The following is a 20,440-nucleotide window of genomic DNA, read 5'->3' as shown; positions in this document are numbered from 1 at the left end:
GCTCCAGTATGGCATCATTGACAGGGAAGGCAATTCTTGTAGGCCCAGAAGTATGGAGGATATCGAAAAGCCTGTGTTAGGAGTCCTGGATCTTCTCTAGTGGAATCTGAAGTTCCCTGATGACTCTGCAGAGAAGGCCTTGGAACTGCCTGAAGTCAACCAGGGGGAAAGGGATGTCAAACTTACCTCTTCATCCAGCGATGGTGATGGTAGTCTGGCCAGTTCTTATGGAACCAGAGCATAGTACTCCTTCTCCCCTATCGGAGCCAGGGGAAAATTTGATGGTTCCCTCAGAGGGAAGAAAGGTGATTACTCCCTGGCAGATCGGATAGATTCTGAAGAGGGATACTCATCCCAGGGTCACCAATATGGCCAGTAGGATGGGTTGACAGATGGTCACGGAGGTCCCCATGACTGAGTCAGGGGAGGCAATGGTTGGTCCCAGGGCCATGTGGATCTCCTGGGGAATGGGTAAGGGCGGTATGGGAGAAGCGGTTCATCTGAGGGATCCGAATCTCCCAAGAAGAAAAAGCCTGACTTGGGTTAAAGTGGTGGTACCGCTTGTGCTGTTGGAGAGGTGTAAGTTGTCTATGGGGGGCGCCAATAGGCTCTGTTCTGCAGGCAGGTCTCTTGGACGAGATATAAGCTCCCTGGAAATGGAAGGTCCCGATGGAGCGGATATTCTGAACAGAAAGCAAAAGTGTCCTGTGGTGTAGCTATGGATCTGGATCTCCCTGGTGTAAAGGGGACTCTTTCTGTCAGGGCAGTTGGTGCCAGCAATGATGATGTTATCTGATAGCTGTTGGTCTTTGCCAGTGGTGGAGGGTTCCAGGTCTTGTGAAGAGCTGGGGATGGTGGTACCGATGGAGCACGGGGTGGAACCCAATGTTTCTGAGCTTTCTTGTGCCTGTGGGACTTAGGACATACTAAGTGCTCATGGGCCGAACTGGTGGATTTGCTTGCAAGCATGTCGGATTTCTTTGACGTGGATTTAGAGGAAGGCTTAGTCCCATGCTTATGTGAGTACTTCCTATGTCCTGCAGTGGGGTCTGTGGGGATGGATTCTCTAGCACAGAGTTGAACTTTGCAGTGGGAGGCACACTCCGTGCTGATTCAGGCTGATGTACAGGGGGGTTCCGTGGCCTGAATCTGATTGGGGTCTCATGGTCATCTTCATGAGATACTTGCAGAGACAAAGTGTCTACCCTTCTTAGGTATGGCTGGGGAAGGACTGGCAAATACTGCATTGAGTTTCGATGTGAGCTTCTCCCAGGCAGTAGAGGCAGTGTTGATGGTTGTCACTGAACGAAAAGGATCACAGGCAGGAAGCACAGAGTTTAAAGCGCAGATTCCTGGGCACAGGCCAATGGCCAAACAGGGTACAGGGCGAAGGGGGTAGCCTGTAGCCTAATTTAACTCTGAAGGACACTAAAAACTACTAGATCTAAAAAAGTTATTAAGAACTATTAAAATTTTGAACTATTTACAACTGAATTAATATTGTTTTTCAGAATGGCATCAGAACTGAGGACACAAAAGGTTCTGAAAACCCAGTTTTCTCCTCAAAGTAATTGTCACTGTGAACCCATAGAAACAGCTTCGCTTTTATGGGTTCATTCCAGCATTTCATAAAAATGCCAAGAATGTTAGTGAAACTGTTCATTTTATTTACCATTTTTTTTGTGTTTTATGGTCCAGAAGTTGGGGGCCCATGCATGGGACTTGGGAAAACTAGGTTCCGTTCCCTTCTCTGTCACAGACTTCCTGTGTAGCCTTGGGCAAGTCATTTAGGCTTGGATGCACAAGATTTAGACACCAAGTCCATGTTTCAGGCACCTAGGTCCCTGTTTTAGCACTATTGTGATGCACAAAACTCTTGCAAAACCCTCTAGGCACCTAAACTCACTCAGTGACTATGTTTTTGAAGTAAAAGATCTCTAGACATCTAAGTTTCTGCATTGGGCATAAAGACTGCTGCCTCTCTCTGGGCATCCAGGCATTATCTACTGCTGAAGCCCCAGCACAATTCACAAAACAGGGGAAGATAGGTCTTTAGCCATCTGAGGTGCATGCAGGGCTCAATCAGGAAGGGACCTTCTAAGCATGCCTACCGGATCAGGCCCTGCATGTGAGATCACAAAAAACAGTTGGGCGGGGGGCGAGGAGCAGTTAATTTCCCTCATAACTTTTAGCTCAGTGGTTAAAGAACTCATTTGGGCTTTGGGAGATCCCCAGTTCAAGTCCTTCTTCCACCTGATGGGGAGAAGGGATTTGAAGTAGGCTTTACCATCATCTCTCAGGTGAGTGCTCTAATCACTGGGCTATGGGATACTCTGAGGTGGGCTTCTCAGTCTCTCCTGTTGAAGCTGTTTCACTATTGCTAAATAATTTACAAATTAAGTGCAAAATTCAGAGGTTTTATTCCTTCTGCAGGTGCAAATCTGATTGTAACCTTAAGTATGGAGTAACTACCTATGGCTCTGTAATATATATGGTTAGCCAGGATTTGCATAGGGTTTGGCTCTCATTGAATTCCAATAACATTCAGGCACCTAACTCACTTTGGCTCCTTGGAAAATCCCAGCCAAGATTCCCAGCAGCTATGTTTAAAACCCTATTTGTTTCTCTCTGTCCAGCGATTCACTTATTGGAACAGTACATATTCTTTACCCCACATTGTGACACACGGCCAGAAATGGTTATACAACTAGCAGGCTAATTGACCCAGAATCAACCTTTAGAGACATATTAGTAGACAATAGTTGTGTTTTTTGTGTGTTTACATATATAAAGCTCATCATTTCTACTATGAAACTGACCTAAGAACTCTATTCATAGCTGTATGTATGATAATCTTTTAAACAATACTCACTCTCTTTTCTTTTTAAACAAATTTTAGTTTAGTTAATAAGAATTTGTTGTAAGTGTATATTTGGGTAAGATTTTAAATATTCATTAACCTGGTGGGTAATGTGTCCAATCCTTTGGGATTGGTAGAACTTTTATATGATAAACGAGATTTTCAGTAATCCTCATCATATTTGACTTGGCTGTCTGGGTGAGAGCTCAAGGCTGGGTTGCTTTAAAGGAACTGTGTTTTGGCTTCTGGGTAACCAGTAAGGTGTTGTAGAAGCTGTTTTGTTGCTGGCTTGGTGAATCTAAGTATTAGAATAACCACCATTTGCGGGCTTTGTCTGCCCCATTCTTTGTAGTTTGCCCTGATTGAGCAATCTCACAGTGTCCCCCCATCACATGTGTCAAGTTTCAACCATTTCATAGTCCTCTTGTACACTGGATCAATACTTAATTATAAGTAGGATGTTTGTGGAGTTTGAAAAGCTTTGGAACCACAGGTAATTATTAGTCTCATATTACTGTAGTTTTGGTCTTTCACATATCCTGGTATACTTTCTTTGCCCTTTTCAACTTGCTACAAATATTTTGTAATTATTACGTGTATATGACTCATTAATATTGCTGTACATTATTAATGGATTGCTCTCTTAGAACTCAATAAAAAAATCAAAACCCTTTATGAAAGGTGTTACTATAAAAATAGTGACTTTTCATATTTAATATCTCTGAAGCTTTGCTTTGTCAAAAGACCAAAACAATAAGATTATACCATAGGCTAATAGTGTGATGTCTCTTCTGTTGAATTGTTTGCATTTTCAGCAACAGCTAAAATAAGTAATTTTATTTTATTTTCTTAATTTTCATATGTTTAAAAATGGCCAAACTGACTTTCTCCCCAGATGCAAATTTTAATGGCACAAATCTAAATCTCTAAAAACAGTTTTATAATCCAAGTACTGACACAAGCTTAACTCTGCTGTCTTGGTTGGTGATATTATAAAATGACCTAGATTTGAGTAATCATCCTCCTTTCCCCAAAAGTTGACCAATTCAGGTCTCACTTGTGTCACAGGTGGAAATTTTAATGTATCAGGTTACAAGGTTAGGGAATAGCATCATAGAATCATAGAATAACAGAGTTGGAAGGGACCTCTGGAGGCCATCTAGTCCAACCCCCTGCCCAGAGCAGGACCAATCCCAACTAAATCATCCCAGCCAGGGCTTTGTCAAGCCTGACCTTAAAAACTTCTAAGGAAGGAGATTCCACCACCTCCCTAGGTAACACATTCCAGTGTTTCACCACCCTCCTAGTGAAAAAGTTTTTCCTAATATCCAACCTAAACCTCCCCCACTGCAACTTGAGACCATTACTCCTTGTCCTGTCATCTGCTATCACTGAGAATAGTCTAGATCCATCCTCTTTGGATCCACCTTTCAGGTAGTTAAAAGCAGCTATCAAATCCCCCCTCATTCTTCTCTTCCACAGACTAAACAATCCCAGTTCCCTCAGCCTCTCCTCATAACTCATGTGTTCCAGTCCCCTAATCATTTTTGTTGCCCTTCGCTGGACCCTCTCCAATTTCTCCACATCCTTCTTGTAGTGTGGGGCCCAAAACTGGACACAGTACTCCAGATGAAGCCTCACCAATGTTGAATAGAGGGGAATGATCACAATCCTCGATCTGCTGGCAACTTCACTCCACAGGTGAAAAACCTAGACTGTTTGGTCAACCAAGTGTGAGTTGATTTACAGCTTATAAGTATTTGCAGATAAAGCGTGCATATGTCCTCCTCTCGGATTGATTTTTTCCCTTGTTAGACTTTTAGACTCAGTACAACTGAGAATATTCCAATCTCAGAACATGTCCATTCATATTATCCCTTCAGGTCAAAACAAACGGAGATTGAGTTCACTTTTATAACAGGAAACAAGTTTTTGTGATCAGAGCATGTGAAAGAGAAATGACCATTATGTTGGGAATCCAATCAGAGCTTGGTGAATTCACCCAGAACAGTTTAGGAAACCTCTAAGGCATTCACAATGAGGGATGATAATTTCATTCAGTTGCCAGACTGAAAAAAAGGTATGATCAAACTGCAAAAAGAGCTGGAGCTTAAATTAAATCCTAAGAAAAGATCTTACAAAAAACAACCCCTCCAAGGCTAATCAAGTTGAATTAAAAACTGTTAAATCAGCTCATGAGCAACTATTATCACAGAGTGCTCATATATCATCACTTCTACTAGCCAAATATAAGATATATGAAAAGATGGAATACAGCCAACAGTATGTTATCACATTTACTAAAAGGAAATCAAATCTCCTGCCTAACATCAGAAATTAAAAATCAAACAGGGAGCCAAATTACTCATAATAGAGATATTAATAAAGTTCTCAGCATTTTCTATAAAGTCCTGGATAATGCTATATTTTGTAAAGAAATATGGTAAATCTTTTTAGGGTGTTTCAACAAGATTAAATTAAACATGAAGCGACAATCCCACCTAAAGATATTTCTGAACTGTGACTTCTGACTTAAAGGAGACTCAAATGGTTTTGATTATTATGATATATTTAGTGAACTATTCACACACTCCTTAATCTCTTGAATGGATCTTTGAGGGAACAGTATCTAGATGAAATTCTAAATAAATGCATACATCTGACTGAACTATAAAATAAAAATTTAAAGATCCAGGGAGTTATGCTTCCTGTAGCTCTTGATTGTTTTTGAATACAGACATCGTAATATTAATGCAAGCCCTCAATGAGATTGCAACCCTTATTAGACAGAATTTATGAATTATGACCAGATTGGATTTGTCTGCAACAGAAATCAGTCCACATTAAGGGAGGGTGGGGGGGGGGGGGGCTAGGTCACTGTTTGGAGCTAGTGATATATTGCAAAAGAGGTGTTTAAAAAGTAGTGGGGTTGGATAGGTTTCACAGACCGTAAATTTGTGTTGCAGAATTTTTATTACTGGTGATGATGCATGAAAAGTCAGGAACGCAGGACAGAAACTAAGAAGTCATCTTTTTACTTGGAAACTGATCATGTGCAATATGGAAATCATTGTCATTTTAAAATCCCTCCTCATATTAGAGAACTTTCATTTTGTTGTTGTTGTTGCTTTGTAACAACAAGCAAAATGTGACTTAAGATACAGAGGTGTTTGTTGTTGTTTTTAAATGTGGCCCATAATTGCTCTCATTTTTATTAGGGATGAGAAGTCCATGGAGACTACAAGTCCCAATACCCAGTGCCCAATTTTGATTCAAGTGACCTAACACAAGTACTTAGAACAAGATAAACTTGATCTAAATGTGGGTTCCTCCGGTTAGGGCCTAGCATTTGGAGTAGGTGTATGAGGTGTATGAGAATGAGTGCATGTGTGTACGTACACACAGTACTGTATTCCTCTGTGTGATGGTCTTTGCTCAGGAGTTGGTCGGTAGGGGAGTGTCACTTAGTGGTCAGGGCTCAGGCCTATGACATGTAGGGGATTGTTGGTAGGGGCGCCAGGCCCTCCCACTCCACCGGGATCTGACCCAAGGACATGGAGGGATGCTTAAGGCTGTGATTGTCCCCAGGTCACCATTTGGGTTTAGAAGGCATGAAGTATCTCCGCTCACCACAAAGCACCTTCTGGTGGCTGCATATAGCGTAGTAGCTCTTTTCCTCAATCGGGTGGCAACTGCCTCCTTCTGTGGTATGGCCCACCCTCCTGGGCAAGCTTAGTCCTAGGGCTTTCTCCTGCTGGGGCAGTCCAAACAAAATAAAGGGGAATTAACAAAACTCAGAGTCCACATAAGAGGGAGAGGACAATGCTTCCTTCTCAGGCTGTCTCTGTAGCAGGCTCTCCCTTCCCTCAGGGAGGGACCTTTGGGCAGTTGTCATGGGGAGAGATTCTGCCTTTCCTTCAGCTCTCCTCTGCTGGAGCTGCAGGTTGGCTCTTTTCCCTGCTCCCCTGCCTCTTAACTCCTCTTCCAGTTGGAGCATTTCCTACAGGTGTGGTGGGCCAGGGCTGGCTGATCTTAGAGCAATTCCTTAACCCCTTGTTGTCCAGAGTGCAGTTTGTATATCCCATCATAATCTAGTTTTAGAAGTTCTGTTACATCCTCTTTGTCCTACAGGATTTGAATAATGTCTCATTTGTGTGTGATGTGGAGGAATTGCTTTTTTATTTTCAAGGTAGATTAACGCAATATATACTGAATATTATTTGTAATGTGGTACTGGCACCAAAAGCCTCAGTCAGCATTAAGACTCCATTGCACTGTGCACAGCAAAAACACGTAAGAAGTCATCACCTCTATTTTTAATTATATGAAGCAGCAAACAATCTTAAAGGTCCTAATGAAAGCAACTTTGAAGACTGGACTAAGAGTTCAGGAGAAACTGAACATAAGTGGATGGTTTATGCTGGTAAATTTTGCTTTGGGTGTTTGTGATGGGTATGGCCTTGACCACCCAATATAAATTGTGTGTGCTATATAAAAAGTGATGACTATGAATTAATACTGAAGGATGAGTTGTACCCTATGATAAATTCCCTTTGTTCTATTCCAGCAGCACAGAGGATATACAGCTTCCTGGAACAGACTTTGTGCTACTGCCTTCCTGTCCTTTTTGAATTTCCATTCCATAGCACATTCTAAAATGTTAGGGGTGCTAATGAGAGTTGTGTGATTATAAATAAATAGATAAGGCACCAGACAGTAAATGGCACTCAAGAATATACAACATAGTTCCTGGAGTTTGCAGGACTGATTAAAGCTTCTGCTTGTACATGGCAACTGGCTTTCTTCCTGCATCTCTTTACATCAGCCCTTCACACAAAGAAAAAGAGGTCCTGGGGTCCAGAAAATCCTCAGCTACTGGAAGAACTCATCTGGAACTCTTCCTGCTGGTGTAAATCAAACAGTCCCAAGGCTACTGTAATATAGACAAGGAGCCAAATCACCCCTAGGGTTGGGGGGAGAAACAGAAAGATAACATAACAGCACCTGCATCCCTCCCCTCTTCCATAGGTCAGGTGAACTGAAATAAAGTGTGTGTTTATCATCTGGCAATTCATAGAATCATAGACTTTAAGGTCAGAAGGGACCATTATGATCGTCTAGTCTGACCTCCTGCACAACGCAGGGCACAGAATCTCACCCACCTACTCCTGTAACAAACCTCTAACCTATGTCTGAGCTATTGAAGTCCTCAAATCATGGTTTAAATACTTCAAGGTGCAGAAAATCCTCCAGCAATGACCCGTGCCCCACGCTGCAGAGGAAGGCGAAAAACCCTCAGGGCCTCTTCCAATCTGCCCTGGAGGAAAATTCCTTCCTGACCCCAAATATGGCGATCAGCTAAACCCTGAGCATGTGGGCAAGACTCACCGGCCAGACACGCAGGAAAGAATTCTCTGTAGTAACTCAGATCCCACCCCATCTAACAGCCCATCACAGGCCATTGGGCATATCAACCGCTAATCATTGAAGATCAATTAATTGCCAAAATTAGGCTATCCCTTCATATCATCCCTTCCATAAACTTATCAAGCTTAGTCTTGAAGCCAGATATGTCTTTTGCCCCCACTGCTTCCCTTGGAAGGCTGTTCCAGAACTTCACTCCTCTGATGATTAGAAACCTTCATCTAATTTCAAGTCTAAACTTCCTGATGACCACTTTATATCCATTTGTTCTTGTGTCCACATTGGTGCTAAGCCTAAATAATTCTTCTCCCTCTGTGATATTTATCCCTCTGATATATTTATAGAGAGCAATCATATCTCCCCTCAGCCTTCTTTTGGTTAGGCTAAACAAGCCAAGCTCTTTGAGTCTCCTTTCATAAGACAGGTTTTCCATTCCTCGGATCATCCTAGTATTCCTTCACTGTACTTGTTCCAGTTTGAATTCATCTCTCTTAAAAATGGGAGACCAGAACTGCACACGATATTCCAGATGAGGTCTCACCAGTGCCTTGTATAACAGTATGAACACCTCCTTATCTCTACTGGAAATATCTCGCCTGATGCATCCCAAGACCACATTAGCTTTTTTCACAGCCATATCACACTGGCGGCTCCTAGTCATTCTGTGATCAACCAATACTCCAAGGTCCTTCTCCTCCTCTGTTACTTCGAAGTGATGCGTCCCCAGTTTATAACAAAAATTCTTGTTATTAATCCTGAAATGCATGACCTTACACTTTTCACTATTAAATTTCATCCTATTACTGTTACTCCAGTTTACAAGGTCATCCAGATCTTCCTGTATGATATCCCGGTCCTTCTCTGTTTTGGCAATACCTCCCAGCTTTGTGTCATCTGCATACTTTATTAGCACATTCCCACTTTTTGTGCCAAGGTCAGTAATAAAAAGATTAAATAAGATTAGTCCCCAAACTGATCCCTGAGGAACTCCACTAGTAACCTTCTTCCAGCCTGACAGTTCACCTTTCAGTATGACCCATTGTAGTCTCCGCTTTAACGAGTTCCTTATCCAGCTTTCAATTTTCATATTGAAACCCAACTTTTCCAATTTAGCTAATAATTCCCCATGTGGAACCATATCAAATACCTGACTGAAATCGAGGTAAATTAGATCCACTGTGTTTCCTTTGTCTAAAAAATTCTGTTACCTTCTCAAAGAAGGAGATCAGGTTGGTTTGGTATGATCTACCTTTTGTAAAACAATGTTGTATTTTGTCCCAATTACCATTGACCTCAATGTCCTTAACTACTTTCTCCTTCACATTTTTTTCCAAGACCTTGCATACTGCAGAGGTCAAACTCACAGGCCTGTAGTTGCCCAGATCACTTTTTTTCCCTTTCTTAGAAATAGGAACTATGTTAGCAATTCTCCAGTCATACGGTACAACCCCTGAGTTTACAGATTCATTAAAAGCTTGCAATTTCATGTGTCAGTTCCTTTAATATTCTTGGATGAAGATTATCTGGGCCCCCCGATTTAGTCCCATTAAGCTGTTTGAGTTTGGCTTCTACCTCGGATGTGGTAATATCTACCTCCATATCCTCCTTCCCATTTGCCGTCCTACAATAATCCCTAAGCTCCTCATTAGCCTCATTAAAGACTGAGGCAAAGTATTTGTTTAGCTATTGGGCCATGCCTAGATTATCCTTAACCTCCACTCCATCCTCAGTGTTTAGCGGTCCCACTTCTTCTTTCTTTGTTTTCTTCTTATTTATATGGCTATAGAACCTTTTATTATTGGTTTTAATTCCCTTTGCAAGGTCCAGCTCTACAGGGCTTCTGGCCTTTCTCACTTTATCCCTACATGTTCTGACCTCAATAAGCTTTCCTTGCTAATCCTTCCCATTTTACACTCCTTGTAGGCTTTCTGCTTTTTATTAATCACCTCTCTGAGATGGTTGCTCATCGAGCTTGGTCTACAACACCTGCCTATGAATTTTTCCCCTTTCTTGGGATGCAGGCTTTTGATAGTTTCTGCAACTTTGACTTGAAGTAATTCCAGGCCTCCTCTGCCTTTAGGTCCACAAGTTCTTCAGTCCAATCCACTTCCCTAACTAAATTTCCTTAATTTTTTAAAGTTAGCTCTTTTGAAATCAAAAACCCTAGTCACAGATCTATTTTTGTTTATCCTTCCATTTAGTTTGAATTGAATTAGCTCATGATCGCTCGAACCAAGGTTGTCCCCTACAACCATTTCTTCTATGAGGTCCTCACTACTCACCAAAACCAAATCTAAAATGTCATCCCCTCTTGTTGGTTCAGCGAAGTTATCCATCAGCTATATCCAACTTGGCGAAGGTATCCATCAGCTATTGCATCCAGGAAAATCTGAGCCCTATTATTATTACTAGCATTTGTCCTCCAGTCTATATCTGGGAAGTTAAAGTCTCCCATGATCACACAATTCCAATTAGTATTTACCTCTTTAAAAACATTAAAGAGGTCTCTACCCATATCGGATCCTGGCGGTTTATAGCACACCCCAAGCACTATCCCAGGGGAGGCTCTAATAGCTTTCTTTCCCAATGTGATTTTTGCCCAGACAGACTCTGTTTTATCCATTCCATCACTTCTTATTTCCTGACAGTCTACCTCATCATTGATATACAATGCTACTCCACCGCCTTTGCCTTTATTTCGGTCTTTCCTAAACAGCACATATCCTTCAATACCTGTAGTCCAGTCATGACTACTATTCCACCATGTTTCTGTTATCCTTATAATATCTGGTTTCACTTCCTTCACCAGTAGCTCTAGTTCCTCCATTTTGTTACTTAGGCTCCTTGCACAAACATCTTAATTTTTGCTGTTTGGCCTCGCTCACATTCTTTACCCAATTGGGCACAGACATTTTATTTCCAGTATCACCTATTAGACTGGTATGTACACTACCCTTCCTCCTTATGTCCATTCTCCTACCCACAGCGATATCCTTTCTTACTTCGTTTTCTTCCCTCTCAATGTTAAAATCCGGCGTAGACATTACCTGGACATCTCCCAACCATCTCCCCCAGATTCCTAGTTTAAAGCTTTCTTGATCAGTTTTGCCATCCTCCATCCTAGAAATTTATTTCCCTCCCTCCTCAGGTGAAGTCCATCCCGAGAGAACAGTCTTCTGTCCATGAATGCTTCCCAGTGGCCATACATCCCAAAGCCCTCCTTATAGCACCACTACCTGAGCCATCTGTTGAGCATCATAATCTTGTCACACCTTTGTTGCCCTTCTCTAGGAATAGGCAGAATCCCACTGAAGATCACTTGAGCCTTGATTTCCTTGAGCGTCTTCCCCAGCCTGGCATAGTCTCCCCTGATACATTCCAGCAAGAATCTAGCTGTATCATTTGTTCCCACATGAAGGAAAATCAGTGGATACTTTCCCACTCCCGTTAGGATCCTCTTCAGCCTCAGGTCCACATCCCGTATCTTAGCACCCAGCAGACAGCACACCCTTCTGTTCTCTGGATCAGCTCTTGTTACAGGCCTGTCTATTCTTCTCAGTAATGAGTCCCCAGTCACATAGACCTGGCTTTTCCTGGCGATCGTGCGATTCTCCAGTATATCCCCTGTTCCCTCTGGCTGCAAATCCTCTCGATTCCTATTGTCCCTTGCAATCCTCTGAAACCCATCCCATATCCTCCTTGGTGTTGTTATAGCCATTGACTCTTGCCCTCTTCCTATAGTATTGGTTGATCATAGGATGACTATGAGCTGCCAATGTGATATGGCTGTGAAAAAAGCTAATGTCGTCTTGGGATGCATCAGGAGAGGTATTTCCAGTAGGGATAAGGAGGTTTTAGTACCGTTATATAAGGCACTGGTGAGACCTCACCTGGAGTACTGTGTGCAGTTCTGGTCTCCCATGTTTAAGAAGGATGAATTCAAACTGGAACAGGTACAGAGAAGGGCTACTAGGATGATCCGAGGAATGGAAAACTTGTCTTATGAAAGGAGACTCAGGGAGCTTGGCTTGTTTAGCCTAACTAAAAGAAGGCTGAGGGGAGATATGATTGCTCTCTATAAATATATCAGAGGGATAAATACCAGAGAGGGAGAGGAATTATTTAAACTCAGTACCAATGTGGACACAAGAACAAATGGATATAAACTGGCCACTAGGAAATTTAGATTAGAAATTAGACGAAGGTTTCTAACCATCAGAGGAGTGAAGTTTTGGAATAGCCTTCCGAGGGAAGTAGTGGGGGCAAAAGATCTATCTTGCTTTAAGATTAAACTCGATAAGTTTATGGAGGAGATGGTATGATGGGATAACATGGTTTTGGTAATTAAATATTCATGGTAAATAGGCCCAATGGCCTGTGATGGGTTTTAGATGGGGTAAGATCCAAGTTACCTGGGAAAGAATTTTCTGTAGTATCTGGCTGATGAATCTTGCCCATATGCTCAGGGTTTAGCTGATCGCCATATTTGGGGTCGGGAAGGAATTTTCCTCCAGGGCAGATTGGAAGAGGCCCTGGAGGTTTTTTGCCTTCCTCTGTAGCATGGGGCACGGGTCACTTGCTGGAGGATTCTCTGCTCCTTGAGGTCTTTAAACTACAATTTGAGGACTTCAATAGCACAGATATAGGTGTGAGGTTTTTTTTGTAGGAGTGGTGGGTGAAATTCTGTGGCCTGCGTTGTGCAGGAGGTCAGACTAGATGATCATAATGGTCCCTTCTGACCTAAATATCTATGAATCTATGAATCTATAGGGCTAGCTGCTCTTCTCTTCTTCCTTGCCCTCTCACCTTCAGTGACCACCTGCTGTGCCCCTTCTTCATTTTCCAACTCCGCAAACCTATTCCTGAGCTCCGTTTCTCCTTCACTAGCTCGTCTTTTCCTCTGCCTGGGTCTCTTTGTCACATGCTTCCACTGTCCACTTTCGTCACCCAGCAGTATCCCCTCAGAGTTCTTTGGTCCTGCTTCCACCTGCAAGTCTGAGCTTTTCCCTTGAGCGTCCTCATGTCTTTGCTCCATCGTCCATTCCAACCCCCTTCTAAACTCGACCAGAGTTTCCACCTGCATCTCCAATCCTCAGATCTTTTCTTCCATCAGCTCTATCAGGCAGCACTTCATGCAGACGAAACTCTCTTCAGGTACCCCCTCCTGGATCATGTACATGCCGCAGCTTCTACACCCAGTCATCTTCATTGTGTCTTCCACTGCTTGGGTCACTCCCACTGCTGCCTCTGTATCTGTCATCGCCTTCTCACCTAAGTCCTGTTAGTCCGGAAAACACAAACCAAACCAAAACACCACCACCCACAGCAAAACAAACCCCCAATGAGCACCAAAACACTGCCAGACCACCACACACTCCCTTCACTAGCCTGTCTGTTCCTCTGCCTGGCTCTCTTAGTCTTCCCCCCAAACTCCCCTTACAAACTCCCACCCAAACTCCCCTGTTTACAGCTCTATTTGCTGGCTCCTGTGCCGCTGTACCTGTTGTGCCACTGTAGCTGTCTGTGCCGCTGCCTGCCTGACTGGCTGGCTACCTTTATAGGACCCCTAGTCAGAGAAGCCCCGCCCCCTAATCAGGGTTCAGCATCTCTCCCAGCACACTGCCCCTGCCAGCCTCTATAAATACCAATATACATACCTACAGATACCTTCTCCTCCAACAGAACTCCCATTCAAACTCCCCTGTTTACAGCTCTGTTTGCTGGTTTCCATCAGGATTCAAGCTGAACAGAGAAAAGTAATCCATTTTTCTGTCAGATTTTGGTATTTCTAAATTTGGTGTAGTTCCCATTTGGAACAACCCCCACAAAATTTCAGAATGTGCTGTGAAATGGAAATTCAAAAAAGAACGCAACTCTCGATCCTGGGAGCCCTGTGTTCCCCAGCTCAGAGGCAGGTCATCTGGTGGTCTGCTCTGGAAGCAACAGACTCTGGAAGTCCTAGGAAATGAGGCTGTCAAGGAGCCAGAAGCCTGTGAGCCAGCACACCCAGAGCTCCCAGAGTCCCAGCTACCTGTTATTGTGCCTGATGGGGAATTGGGAGGCTGCAAGCCCAATGGAGCCAATATCCTATGGGCTTGGGAGCCAGGGCTTGCAGGCTCCTGGATCCACATCAAATTGTTTGACAAGCTGAGGAGAAGCTGGAGTCTGGGAGCTCAGAAGTCAGGGCCTCCAAACTCTTGGCTTCCTGTCAGTCTGCAGGTGGTCTACTGAGCAGCTAAGCAGGTAACCATGCGGCCTACCACAACTTACTCAAAATCCAACAGGCTCCTGGAAACATCTTGATTTTGATGAATCAGCATTGGATATGAGAGAACTTGTAGAGGATATGGCTCTAAATAGGATGCTCTTTCATTTACAGGATAAGGTTTCACCTTTTGAAAGGAATAAAGTTGGCAGAGGGCAACATTTTAAAAACATCATTCATAAAATCCAAAAAATTATATGGTACATGAGATGTCTCCAGCCACACATGGGTAAGCAATACATGTACAGATAGGAAATCTAAGGCTCAGAGAAGTTTGGTGATTTCTTTAAGAGGCTCACTGGATAAGTTGATTTCAGCATGGGACATAAGGCAAAAGTCCTGGGCTCTAATTCTGATACTGATTTACTTTGTGATCCTCAGCAAGTCATCTTTCCTATTTTTTCCTTTGTAAAATGTAGGTAATAATATCTATGGACTAGATAATAAATGTAAAGTTCTGTATGAAGGTGCAAAGAAATGTCAAGGCTAGCTAGTGGAAGAGGTGGGAATAGAACTCATGACCATGCTTTTCAAAATTGACACATACACTGACAGATTTACATGAAATAGGATTCTCAAGTTTTCACAGGTGTGATGGTGCGCCTGCCCCACACTGGGCTCTAAGCAGTTAATAGAGCCCTATGGAGGCTGCACAGGAGTCAGCCAATCAGAGAAGGACTGAAGGGAGCAGCCAAGCAGGCCCATACAAAAAGGGAGGGCAGAAAAGGAAAGTTCTCTGCCCGGAGTGGAAGGACTGTGTCCCTAGAGGGCTGAGACAACTGCCAGCACCCTGGACAGAGCAGTGCTGCTAGAAGGGACTGGGGGAGCGAGAGACAGCTCCTGGATGGCTGCTGGGGTTTGCAGGATGAGGCCCTGAAGCAAGGGCAAAGAGGATGTTGGGGCCATGAGGAAGTGGCCAGACAATTCTCTGCAGTAGCCACTAAGGGAAGTGGCTGAACAGTGGACTGCAGGTTCCCTGGAAGGAGGGGAGCACAGTGTGTGGCATGGCCGGAGGTCTGTGTTGCTGAAGAGGACGCCGCGGTCCTTGATGTGGATCCTAGAGCAGGAGTGATGGCGGAGAGCCACCACCAGAGGAGGGCACCCTGGCGAACTGAGCTAATCCCCAGGACAGCCAGCAGGAGATGCCAGAGTGGTGAGTGAACCCCATTATCACAGGTTCTGCTAAAAACTTTCAGTTCCCCAAAAGTTTGTGGAAAACCATAATTTTCGGAAATGTGATTGGATGCAATGAAATGGTGAACAATTGTCTAGGAATGAACTGTTGGGTGACATGGAAAGGATAAAGAGAATGTGAGTGGCATATTCCATGCACACACAAAAAATCAATTTTACCTAACTCTGATAACATTATTGCAACATATTTATGGCTATATAGGACTACAAATATACACAGCACTATATAAACAGAAAGATACATTCCTTGTCCCAAGGATATTAAAATCTGAATAAGTCATAGAAATATAGAGCTGGATGGGATCTTGAGATGTCATTTCATCTAGCCTTCTGTGATGAAGCAGGACCAAGTATACCTAGACTGTCCCTGATAGGTGTTTGTGTATGCTGTTCTTAAAAACCTCCAATGATGGGAATTTCACAATATCACTTGGAAATCTATTCCAGTGCTTAACTATCCTCATAGTTAGAAAGTTTTTCCTAATATCTAACTTAAATCTCCCTTGCTACAGATAAAGCCATTGCTTGTCCTACATTCCCTGGACATGGAAAACAACTGATCACTGTCCCCTTTATAACATTCCTTAATGTATTTGAAGACTGATCAGGACCTCCCTCAGATTGCTTTTCTCAAGACTATACATGCCAAGGTTTTTTTAACCTTTCCTCATAGGTCAGCTTTTCTAAACCTTTTTTCAATTTACTTGCTCTTCTCTGTACTCTTTCCAATTAGTCCACATCTTTCCTATGAAAGGGGACGTCCCAAACCAGACACCGTACTCCAGCTGAGGCCTCACCACTGCCAAGTAGAGCAGGATTACCTCTTGGGTCTTATACATTGACACCCCTGTTGATACACCCCAGACACTTAGGCTTTTTTGCAATTACATCCAGTTGGTGAGTCATATTCAATTTGTGATCCACCAAAAACTCCTAGACCCTTTTCAGAAGCACTACTGCCAAGCCAGTTACTCCCCATTTTGTAGTTATGCATTTGATTTTTCATTCATAAATGTAGTACTTTGCACTTGTCTATTTTGAATTTCATCTTGTTGATTTCAGACCAGTTCTGCAGTTTGTCAAGGTCCTTTTGAATTTTAATCCTGTCCTCTGAAGTGCTTGCAACCCCTCAAACCTTGGTGTCATCTGCAAATTTTGTAAGCACACTTTCTACAACATTATCTAAGTCATTAATGAAAATATTGAATACTACCAGACTCAGGACAGACCTGTGTGGGATGCCACTACATATGTCTCACCAATGAGACATCAAACCACTGATAACTACTCTTGAGTATGGTCTTTCAACCAGTTTTGAACCCACCTTATAGTACTTTCATCTAGACCACATTTCTCTAGTTTGCTTATGAGAATGTCATGTGTAATTGTGTCAAAAGCCTCAATAAAATCAAGATATGTCATGTCTACACCTTCCCTGCATCAACTAGACCAGTAATTCTGATGAAGACAGACATAATGGGAGGCCCAAAGCTGAAAAGATGAGAATGGGAATAGATGGAAAGCATATTAACCAGCCTCTCCTTCATAACCTAAAACTCCTTCCAAAGCTAAATAATGCTCTTGGATATTTGCCATTCAGATGGCGAATCCAAGAACATACCCCTGCAGCCCCATCATGGGTCTAGATTGGCCTAATAAATCACTTGTCCCAAGACAATGCAATTAAACCTAATTAGCCAGTGCCTTTATTCCTAAACTGTCTCTTCCATGGGGGATTTTAGGTTTTGGTTTTTAAATTAGCTTAAGGAGCTAAATTGCTCTCATTGACTTGGCAGGGAAACAGTTTACTTCTGTCATAGTCTAGGATAGTTTATGCACTCAGGACACACGTGTTGTATTTCCCGAACAGCTTACAGCTACATTACCCAACTATTTGATTTCACTGGTACTAACAACAAATCTTTCTACAAACTGCACCCAGTACATTTTTTTATCAGTTACCACTAACTTTTGACCTTGCTCCATTGAGCACAGCTTCTCAGAAGTCTCCTACAGTGCTCCTTCACATCCTTCCTTTGGCCAGGTTACTGTTTATTTTGGCTTGATTTTCAGAAGGGCTGAGATCTGCAGCTCCAGCTGGCCTCAAGAGGAATGAAGGTCAATGAAAATCAAGCCATGTGTCTATTGTCCATATAAACACCTTCACAAAAGCAGCCATAGTTTTTTCCAGCATAGACTAAGCAACATTACTGCCCTATCTGAGAACCATTTTTTCTTCCTTAGAATAACTCTATTCCCAAAGATGGGCAGATGCATTATCTTTACAGCAGCTTCAGCCATTTTTGTCACAGCACTGAGGGCTCAAATCCCAAAATATGGTTATGTAGCATTTCCTCATTTATTTCCTCAAAGGAATAAAATAACAGTAATAAGAAACCCAATAAACTGAAGTAAAAAATATCATAGGAGCCAGGAACACTTACCAGCTGGAAGGGACAGAGATGGAACAATCAGATGCAAAGCAGACAGCTTATAGGCTTGATTTTCAGAGATGCTGAGCATATGCATGCTGTCAATAGAGTTGTGGGTGCTCAGGACCTCTAAATCATCAGGCAGCTTAGATGGTATTTGCTGGTCTTTAATCATCTTAAAACCAGGAAGGCATACTGGGATAAGGTTTTTGTAAGAGGACGAACCCAGGCCCTTGAGTTTTTGTTAGGGACCATACAGTCAAAAAGAAAGGCAATCCTCCAGAAAAGGTTGAATTCTCGCCTTTCTAACAATCAAGAAACCAACAACCAAGATCTTGTTTGAAGATCCCAAGCTTTTCGAAGTGGGAGCCTGGTGTGTATGAAATAGCTATGGCCTTCTTGTTTTTCCTTTGATATTTTGTTTCTATAATAAAAATGAGATGCTTTTGGGGTATCAGCTGTTTCCTGTGTGTACAGCACTCCTCCACCACATCAAACAAACTGTTTAGTTTTAAACTCAACTTTAGCGCAGACAAGCAGCAGGTAAAAGCTTGATAAATCCTTTCATTTTAAACATTAGACGGTGTAGAATATTTATTTACTCTTCTGCCAAGGCTTATCTATTATTCTCATGGCTGCTTTACATATATTTATTTTCTTTTCATCTTATTAAAAGGTGCTGTACTTTTTATTATAAGGATTCAGCTAGGATTTTTTTTTTCTTTTCCTCTAACCCAGGATTCAGTCAGGTTGTTTTGCACAGCAAAAAAGAAGGGTTAAAAAAAACGGTTAAAGAAACTGCTCAATTATAACTACAAATACTACAATATAAATACTTTTTTTCCCATAGTGCCTTCCATTCCAGACACTTGACAAATATTAGTTTTTCCTTATAACAATCCTTTTGGTAAGTTTTTATAAATTGGGAAACTGAGGCACAGAAGTTAAGAGGGAGAAGTTCACAAAGGAGCTAGGCACCTGTCATTGTATCTTTGAACATCTCTCCCTGAGTGATCCACCTGAGGCTACACAGCAACTGTGTAGTATAGTCAGGAATAAAACAAAATTTCCTCCTTTGTAGCCTTAAATTTACAGAATTAGACCCTCTTTCTTCTCCAGAAAAAAAGAAACAGAGTATTTGGGTTTGTTGCAGCCCCAAACTTAGGGAATCAAATGTTAAATCATACAGCTTCAGTCCTGACACTCAATCCTTGCTCTACAGACCACACCTCTTTACATTATAAAATGTCAATGTATACCTATGTGGGGAAACCATCTTAGTCCAAGCTGACTGAATCAGTTTGCATTCTAAAAGGTGGAACAGATATTGAAAGGCTAAATTCAGCCCTGGTGTCAGAAGTGGTCTCAACTATTGTCAAAGTCAACAGACTAGCGACCATTGACATCAAAAGTCAATTGGCACAAAGTTTCCACTAAAGGAAGAAAGGAAAGATAAGCTAGAAAAATGCCATCTGACATTTTAGGTAAAGATGCTTAATAATGCTGAGCAGGACTACCCTGACTACTGGGATCTAGAGTCAGTCTGTGTCTTATGCTCTCCTTTTGGAGCTGTTCTGCTTTGGCCCAGCAAATATTTAATTATTTATACAGAGAGGGAAAGATACTGACTCTAGAGCCCAGGGGTTAGGGTACTCATGTGGGAAACTTAATGACTGTTTACTTATATATGGAAAGTGGAACAGCTCCAAAAGGAGAGATTGAAAGAAACCCATCCCAGAATAGCCAGCAACCTGATGATCAGGGCACTTATCTGGGATGTGGAAGATCTTCAGTCAAGTTCCTGGTCTACAGTAGGCCGAGAAGGACTTGGATGTGGGTGTCCCATCTCCCAGATTAATGGCCTGACCATCAGGCTATTAGCTGTTAGGGTTGGTCTCTCTTGCTCTCTCTTGTTTTCCACCTGATGTGGAAGAGGAAAAAATGTTGAAATTTCAAAAAGTTTTGCAGGACGACAAAACCATTTCTCACCCTGTGCCCTGGTTTTACCTTGGGCTCTAATTTATACTTGCTAATTACAGGCAAGAGGTCCTTTGGCATACACCTCGGAGCTTCATCTTTGAAAGATGGCCAGAATGTACATTTTACATTACAAGGCAATAAAACATTTTGATAAATATAATTGCCTAGTCAATAGCTTGAATATGAAGGATGAGATAAGTTAAAGAAATCAATATGGTTGGTTAAAGTGGTTTACATAATATTGGCCATGGGTTAAAAACAATCTGTCAAATCATTTAAATGACA

General features: G+C 42.3%; 1 protein-coding gene across 6 annotated transcripts in view; it reads right to left on the bottom strand.

The window, feature by feature from the left end:
- KYNU (kynureninase) overlaps window positions 1–20,440 on the bottom strand; it is a 99,706-nt gene that overhangs the window by 16,119 nt on the left and 63,147 nt on the right. The window contains exons 11-12 of one of the 6 annotated variants that reach the window (XR_013347536.1): window positions 14,555–14,676; window positions 6,491–6,614 (exon numbers count right to left, since the gene is read on the bottom strand). The exons of 4 other annotated variants lie outside the window; for them this stretch is intronic. Coding sequence is in view for 1 of the 2 variants with exons in the window: in XM_077830283.1 (XP_077686409.1) it covers window positions 20,060–20,096 (37 nt within the window). In the remaining variant the exon portion in view is untranslated. Of the gene's footprint in view, window positions 1–6,490; window positions 6,615–14,554; window positions 14,677–18,982; window positions 20,097–20,440 lie in introns of those variants that run through there. One more of the 6 variants, XM_077830283.1, reaches the window with a different exon arrangement.

Source organism: Eretmochelys imbricata, chromosome 11, assembly GCF_965152235.1.
Source record: "Eretmochelys imbricata isolate rEreImb1 chromosome 11, rEreImb1.hap1, whole genome shotgun sequence".
NCBI classification, from domain to species: domain Eukaryota; kingdom Metazoa; phylum Chordata; order Testudines; family Cheloniidae; genus Eretmochelys; species Eretmochelys imbricata.
The sequence above is the reverse complement of the archived record's forward strand: the minus strand, read 5'-3'. Positions and strand labels throughout refer to the sequence as shown.